The 8895-nt window shown below is 27.5% G+C and overlaps 1 protein-coding gene across 3 annotated transcripts in view; it reads right to left on the bottom strand.

The window, feature by feature from the left end:
• LOC116773363 (protein MTSS 1) overlaps window positions 1-8444 on the bottom strand; it is a 103593-nt gene extending 95149 nt beyond the window's left edge. For 2 of the 3 annotated variants that reach the window (XM_061528677.1, XM_061528678.1), the window contains exon 1: window positions 7887-8428. In XM_061528677.1, the coding sequence (XP_061384661.1) occupies window positions 7887-7958 (72 nt within the window). In that variant the 5' untranslated portion in view covers window positions 7959-8428. Of the gene's footprint in view, window positions 1-7886 lie in introns of all 3 variants that reach the window. The other variant, XM_061528676.1, reaches the window with a different exon arrangement.
• Window positions 8445-8895: the final 451 nt, after the last annotated feature.

Here is an 8895-nt window from a genome sequence, read left to right on the forward strand (position 1 = left end):
TCCTATATAATGGCTATAGTAAAGTTAAAAATTCATCAATAATATATAATATAAATACAGCTGTAAACGTTTCTTAAATAAATGACTGCGTTCACGATAAGGCGCGACGACGCGTCGACTAACAATCGAAGGTCTGTTTACTTTGGGAATGACTGTCGTGCTACGATAAGTCGAAAAGAAAGTTAGCTAAAGATATATTATAAGGTTCACGATCGTCGAATTTAAAATAACCAATACAAATAATATAAATCATCAAGTAATGTTTCAGTTGCTATGAATTTAGACGTCATTCAATATTAAGGCTTAACTGATCATAAAACGGATAGCATGTTGAATTCATACTAGACTTGAGGTTAGATAAAAATATAGATATGTATGAGAAATAAATTTAATAACAAGCGTGATATTTATTCGAAATATAATTACATACATTTATTTCTTACTTAACATTGACTGGAGACAGGCATTATTTCAGCGTAACTCGTTGAGATCCGCCAAGTAGATGATCAGTTGTCGGCATGTTCATTTGTAATTTAATAAGGATTTTATATTTAAATAAATTTCGACACTAGCTACAACCTACTTATAATATAAATGCATAAGTCTGTGAGCGTGGATGTATGTGTGTTGCTGTTTAACCCAAAAACTACTTAAAGTGATTTAATGAAACTTTACAGTAATGTAGCTCAGACATTAGAATGATACTTAGCTATAATTTACTTTTTAAGTACCTTCGGGATCACGACTTTACAGTTTTGATGTGTATGAAGTCACGTGACACGTATATGTGTGTGTGCGTGTGTGTGTGTGTGTGTGTATATATATATATATATATATATATATATATATATATATATATATGAATAGAATAATGTCTTCTGGAAACATTTTTTTTTACGTATTGTAGTTCTGCTACTTAAAGTTTCCCGGCACAGAGAAAAGTTAAAAAGTAGGTATTTCTCATTGGAAACATTACGCCTTTATCAATTCAATAATTCAACGATCTAAAAGCATTGACGCTAGTGGCATAGTTAACGCTTCTAGTTGATTACATCTATTCATACAATACTTTATAATTTTTTAACTGAGGCCAATTCCAAAGTCGACGTGGTCAGAGTCGCGACCAAAAACTTATGTCCCTATGGATGTTAGTGAAACATTCTAAATAATTAACATATAATTGTATTTTATAAATAATTATTATTGTCACATATACGAAGCAATATCGGTCTATACACGGACCTTCAGAAGATGTTATTCAAACACTAACTATATCGAACGCTTTGTGAATAATTCATAAAACTATGTACATCGTAGACAATAATGTTCGATAAACTGCTTAGAAACTAAACAAGGGAATATTGAAGACAATATCACAGTAATAGAATATTACGGTGAAAGTCTAAGTAAAAAAAAAATATAGCGGCAAAATTAAATCGTTTAAATTATAATTTAATAAAAACATTATATTAAATGATTCAGTTCACGATAGCCAATGGAACCGGATCCAATGAGAGCACTTCACATCTTCGTTGATAATCAAAGTAAAGTTCAGTAATTTTTAATTGTATTAATATACAGCATATGTTCTTATATTTGAAACTTAAGAAAGTACCATTTGAAAAGTTTACGTTGCAATTAAAAAAGGACCGTTTGTCACGTTCCTACGACTTCTTTTCCTGTTTTACTTTCTCAGTTTCATTTCTAAATGACGAAAAACAACTTCACAATTCTTTGTTCAGAAAACTCCATTATAAGCCTTTACCAGGAAACCTTCTTGGATCAACTACTACACAGAAATTAAATTTAATTATAAACACATCAAAACATACAAACTTTTAATCATATATATATAATAAGTATATGTTTTATCAATACTTGTGTCATTTCTTTTATGGATATTTAATTTTAAAACTTCTCTCCTTACAATAGATTTTTACTGTATAAAAAATCGTTGTAAATTTAATTATTGTTTTTTCATTAGTAAATTGTGTTTTCAATTAATTTCTTTGAAGACAGACTTCATTTTATTTTAAATAAAATAAACAAATATTTTTCAATCCCAAAACCTTCGTAAGTTAAAATTCATAGGATAACTTATAAAAACTTTTTGAACAAAACAAATGAAAAATTATAATTATTACATATATGTTTTATTCCTTAAACTCACTAAGCATACATTTCTTATCATTCTCAGCCGTTTCGCTTTCTTAAGTAGGTAATTCGTAAAATTTCCTTCGCATAAAATTACACAAAAAGATACCTAATCAAAATTAAATACATATTAAAATGAGAATTTTATCATTTTACATTTGAATTGTAAATAGTATTAAGTAATTTGAGTCCATTATTCTGGTTACTTTGTTTTATAATCTTAATGTGAACACAAATGTTTAAAAATTCGTTACAATAACTATGTAGATGGGGAAGAACATGTCTTCATAAAGCACACTTTAAGTATCCGAAGCTAAACAGAAAAATCAGTTTATAAGTCAGTATAACACAGATGCGAAGTGGAATTATAATTTATTTTATATATGTATTAATTATCTCAGTGTCAAATATTCCAGAACATTTTATAAATCGTGTTTTTAAACAAAAAAATGTTATTGATTGACAATTTAGTTTGATATTGATTAGTGATAAAAATATTTTCGGAAGATATAGAATTATTTAAAAAAATATATATGTACATACAATAAATGCAATGCAACAATCAATAAACTACGCATATTACGACACACTTGTAACAGTTACTTGTCCCTAACCTTCGTTTAAAAAATCAATAACCACCCTCTACAATGCACCCTTCGCGTACGTATTGACTGATTATTTTACGCTATAAAAGCATCTTTCGGGGGTCCTACTTGCTATAGAAACCCTAGTAGCAATATACTTCGCTTTCGTAACCGTAGTACGCGAAATATATCTTATGTAGACATACTGAACACTAAACTATTAAGGTTTCTCATAAATATATTTAATAAAAAACTAATAAGGAAATGTTTGCAATTCATTTAATTAAATATTATATGTATTTTTATGTTAATATATAAAATAAATGGGAATTTGATTTCATGTATAAATAATTCCATAGCTTTTTATGTTATAGTAATTTTATACCAAATACACACTCTGATTGTAAATAATATTATTGAAATTTTATACATTAAATTGATTCACGGATATTAATGTATTATGCATAGTAATGTAGGCCTAATCTATAATTATTGGTATAATAAAATAACCACATTATATATGAACTTGGTACATTAAATATACGACTCATAAATAAATTATATGTTTCATAAATAATTCACAAAAGATAAGATGATCTTGAAAAACTTCATCGATTGTTAGAAGGGAACATGGAAAGGTGACTAAAATGTAATATATATATTAAGAATTCATATAACATAATACAATCCTATCTTAACATAAAATACAGTTATTTTACATACAACAAATTTTATCAATAATAATACAAGAAAAATATTTACCATGTAAAATTAAAGTCATGTTCTGTCTAGGTTTAAATCTGTGCTGAAATAAGACACGCACAGAAAATATAGAAGAAAAATTCATAGAACGGGATTCGAACCTATTACCACAAATATAACGAATTTAAATCAAATGGACGGGGATATTTCTATGGTTAAGAACATTTGTATATGCAGATCTGTGTTTAAACTTGTGTTATATTCCACACAGCCTCCCTATAAACATTAAATACGGTGAGATCACTGATGACATCACGCGTTTTATTTAATATCTACATATACACTTTATTAACCACATTACAGACGCCAATCGATTTTGTGTGTAATATCTTCCTATCGATTTCTATTCAAGAGAACACGGACGGAATTGAGTACTCACTCTTACTATTTGTTCAGAAAGTCATGTTTTTTCAATTCACCTTGAATTCTACTTACATTAATTAACTACACAGAATCAAGGAGTAGGAGAATTACGTGTCATATATAATAACAAATTTTGATACATACGTACTATAGACGATTAGCAGACGAATACGTTAAAACTGTGAGTATTTAGATAGACTCTTATAACGGAAGGATGACTTTTTCGATCGATTAAGTTGAATGAACAAAAAAACTTATTAATTTTTAAATCCCCACTAATATTATAAATGCGGAAGTAACTCTGTCGGTTTGTCCGTCTGTCTGTCTGTCTTTGGTATAGAGATAGATGAAACCTTGGAGAAGGACCTAGGCTACTTTTTATAACGACCCCAAAATTCTTTAAAACTACATGAAGCGTAACTTACTTCATATTAACAGAACAGTGATTGAACTTACGTTTTAAAACTGTGTCTGTGTGTGTGTGTGGTTTGTGAGGAATTTATAGACTCATCTTTATATTATATGTAGGTTGTTATTTAAAATGCACCTCACAATGGTCAAGAAGTAGGTGACCATTTTATACAAAGATGATATCTGTCACCGTTCATATTGTGCTACAATAGCCATTGGCTATAATTGAAGTCTGAGATGTAACTAGGAATGTATACAGTACTATATACATATAATATTCAGATATTATTACATATCTTTTTAAGGCGCTTAGTTGGCATTATTTGTAATATCAGTACTTAAGCAAACATGAATATTTTGTCTACATATTCGTTCTTTATGTTTTATTACAGATTACTTCTTATTCTATTTTTATTTGATAACATAAAAATTTATATGGCTCTATATCGGGTATTTTAAACGAAATATAATTTTAATGGCATTATATTAATGTCAAATACTAATATCATCATGAAACATTTCCAGAAATATAACTAAAAATTAAAATAAGAAGGATCTCTCGACCGAAGTCGTGGGTAAAAGCTAGTTTATGAAAACAATAATAAAAGAATGCTTCATATTCGCCTGTTAATAAACTCACAAAGTATGCTGTATATCAAATATTTGAACTGTTTAGACCGCAGCTAGCGAAAGGTATTATCATCAGCGTAGCTTACAATATGGGTCAATCACCTTTGTTTATTTACTTTATATACGGAACAGTCGAAAACACGAACCACGTTATCCAAAAATAAAACCATATTCATAACAACAGTCTGTCTTCGCCCTACGGCCTATTACGTTCGAGACAACATCTTTTGATTTGTAAGTATCAAAATTCACAATCATATTGTATTATGTTAAATTTTTTATAAGATTAATGTTTCAATAAACGTATATAATGAATAAAAATATGATAATAATAATATTTTCTTTAAATAAGAACACTAAGATCAAACACAGAAAAGACGAATTACGTCGTATTTTTTTTAAACTATTACAATTTATAAAATGAAATTATCCTCAGTTACTAGTTTTTATATCAGCTAACTGGCAGCGAAAGTTCCGTCGAAATCGGTCTAACAGTTTCAGAGATTAGCCAGAACACACAGACAGAGATATGAACATTTTAAAACAATCGTATTACTATATTAGGAAAGGCAAAGCATTTAATTAAATAATAAAACGAGACAAAACTTTAATTTATTAAAAGAATCACATGACGTAGTACAAAGTACAATTTATTTGTGCATATTTTGAATATTTCGTAATTTCCCAATGTCCGTACAAAATTTTCTCACTTGACTTAAGTGCTATTCTTATATTATGTTTTAAACAAACCGATCCCAGTCTTATTTACCGTTAAAACGATACCTTCATGATATCTCGTAACGGATATATTAAATGGGAATCATTGGTGTTTTTGCTTTCATTTTAGCTGCTTTGATTTAAGCCAAGTAAAACTTAACTGACTCCTTTGACATCATAAAGAATAAATATCTAGATTTAAGTTTTTTTTTAGAATAAAATAATGAATTATTTGTTAATTTGAGTTACCTCAAATTTTATTCAACGTATGTATAGGTTAGATTAGGACAACGGTTATTACGAGAAGAGATAAAGAGTGCATGGAGATGCGACAATAATATTATAAAATTGGTTTCAATTAAATTATACCCATGAAAACTAACTAATAAAATAATTTAATTATATTATATATCATTTTATTATATTTCTATATTAAATTTGTCATACAATACAAGCTATCGAATTGCTTGTCGGCTTCTCGTAAAGCGGAATAAGTCGACGAAATGTGAGCGATTTAAAATGTGACAGTGGAATCGTTTGAAGTTGACGTATTTTTTACCATCGGCTTCAACATTTTTTAATAGAAATAGAAGTCATATTTCATGTAAATATATATATATGACAAAAGTAATATTCGATTGTCTTTTATAATTTTATATATATATATATATATATATATATATATATAGAATTAATTATTATTCACCTCATAATTTATGTAATTTTAACATTTAAATTGATAGCAATGTACACTTTCAATGTAGTAATTAGTTGACTAATTGACACAACAGATTAGATATTTACAACCGGTTTAAGTATGAGATATGTTTTATCACCACAATTAATTTTAACAAAACATGACAAAATTAACATATCATTATTAAGTTACAACAGACCCGAAATAGGTGTCAGCAAAAAGTTTAACATCCCAATGACATTGGCTGAATAATTTATGATTATGCTGAAGTTATAAATTTTGTTCATATGTGTTGAGACAAATATGAAACTAATAGCACTATCCAGTTAATATAAATTAAAAAAAAAACAAATGAAGTTGATTAAATAGAAGTTATGTGCAGTTATGTGCAGTAATTGTTGTTGCCAACAGTTTAAAATGAGGTAACAGTAGACAAGTAAATGGAGCATAACCGTGGTGTGTGGTATGGTTGTTAGGGGCGGACGGACAAATAAGTGCTGTGCAAGACATGATTTCCATAACATATATTAAAATAAGTGGTGCACAATTCATGATTTCCGTAAAATATATTAAAATTAGTAGTGCTAAAGTATTGAATATTCTTAAATCTTGCTTCAAATTATCGTACAGATTAAAAATAAAAATTTGAAATAAAAATCTTTTTTTTTAACCTGGACTAGAATTTATACGAAGTTATCAATATGGTTGCATGTTATAGGTATGTAGGGAAATAGAAATTTTTCTGCAATTTCAAAATTTACAAAGTTGTCTCATTTGTGTATAATTTTTTCATGATTTTGAAACAAAAATTTATTTATCCAGAATCATTTTACTAATCACTCTACATGTTTTGAATTGTTTGTGATTAATACAATAATAGATAATAGTGTTTAGTTAGTTTTCATCTGTATTAATGTACAGATGAAAACAAAAAAAATATGTCTGAATTTGCAAGAAATCGAATTATGGTAATGTAGTTGATTAGTTATCAGATTACTTACAACATTCAATCATATATACTTAGTACAAAAATATTTGAAAATAATCTTAGTATCAGAAAAAGCTGGTGCAAAAATATATTGATATTTAATATAATAGAAGAACATACAGTTTTATAAATCTCTGGAATATTACTGAAAAAAATTAAACAAACTACGAAAGTAGACAGGTAGGGTTTCTTTTTTGGAATAACTTAGTGAAAATATTTTATATTATTTAAGTGAGAAAATTGTACATTTACGTAGTTGAATACCATTTCCTAGGCTAACAAATTATACACATATTTTGATAAATAATCAAATATTAAACAAGAATAATTTGTTTAAATTTTTAAACGGTATACTTTGTTTAATTTTTACCTAATTTTTTTTAAATTACTGTTACCTTTAAAAATTATTATTTCAAGAAAACATTGAAACCGGATTTAAAGAAATAATTACGACAATTTTAATTAGTAAACCGATTAAAACCACGTTCGAATCCAACGATTTCAAATTGCGGCTAAGAAAATGTGGGACACAGCCGATTGTAGATTACTGACTGTAACGAATAAAAAACTATAAACCTACCTTCATATCCGTAACGATCTGTTGGTAGAGATTCCACAATGGGGAGCAATCTTTCTCTGTTGTTCCCTCCATTTTTAAAATAAGCACGTATGAGACACAAAAACACCGATTCAAACACAAATCACATCACTCAATGCCCTATATGCGCCATAACCATGAAACTGTTGCATTTTCGATTAATTAATATATAATACATTCATTTAACGCTACCTACATTTCACGTTTCATAGATAAAAATTAATTTAATAACACTGAAAGCAACAAATCAATATTTATAAACATGAATATCCTCCATTTATACTAGACGAGAAACGGCGAGACAATGTTTAGGTAAATTTTCACTGGTTATTTAAACGATGTTAAGCTTAGAGTTCGGTATCAAATATTTTGAATATTCATTAATTAAAAAATAATAAAAAATATATGGATTTAATACAAAAAAAGCGTTATATTATACTAAAACACTTCGATATCACACATCGACAGAAACAGCAAGCCGACAGCCGGAATCGGTTTGTTTGGAATGATCGCGTACTTCGTCTCAGGTCTCTATTCCCCTATCTTCTGAAGCAAAAAGCAGCGTTTCTATTCGTCAGTTTTCCTACTATATAGTTGCCAGATTAAAATAACGCAATAAGTAAAATAATAAATAAGGAAAGCGCTTTTAAATATATATTTTTATTTAACAGAATCCTCATTTTAATAATTAAATACTTTTAATAAGCTGTAAAATTTTAATGTTTTTATTTATTTCGATTTTATTATATTTGTCTTACCTAATGAAAATGACCATTGTAAGTTACAAATTACAATTCACAGTAGTTTACAATTTGTTACCTACTCTATTTGCAATAAGGTAAGTATTTTAATTATACTACATCAAATATATTATATTTTGAATTTTATGTTTTATATCTTTTATATTCTTAGCTTTTAATGTTATTCCAGAGACTACAGTCTTTATTCTGGTATTCGATACTGAAATTTAATTTGATGTATTAGAAATAAT

Source organism: Danaus plexippus (genome assembly GCF_018135715.1).
Source record: "Danaus plexippus chromosome 22 unlocalized genomic scaffold, MEX_DaPlex mxdp_27, whole genome shotgun sequence".
Taxonomy (NCBI): domain Eukaryota; kingdom Metazoa; phylum Arthropoda; class Insecta; order Lepidoptera; family Nymphalidae; genus Danaus; species Danaus plexippus.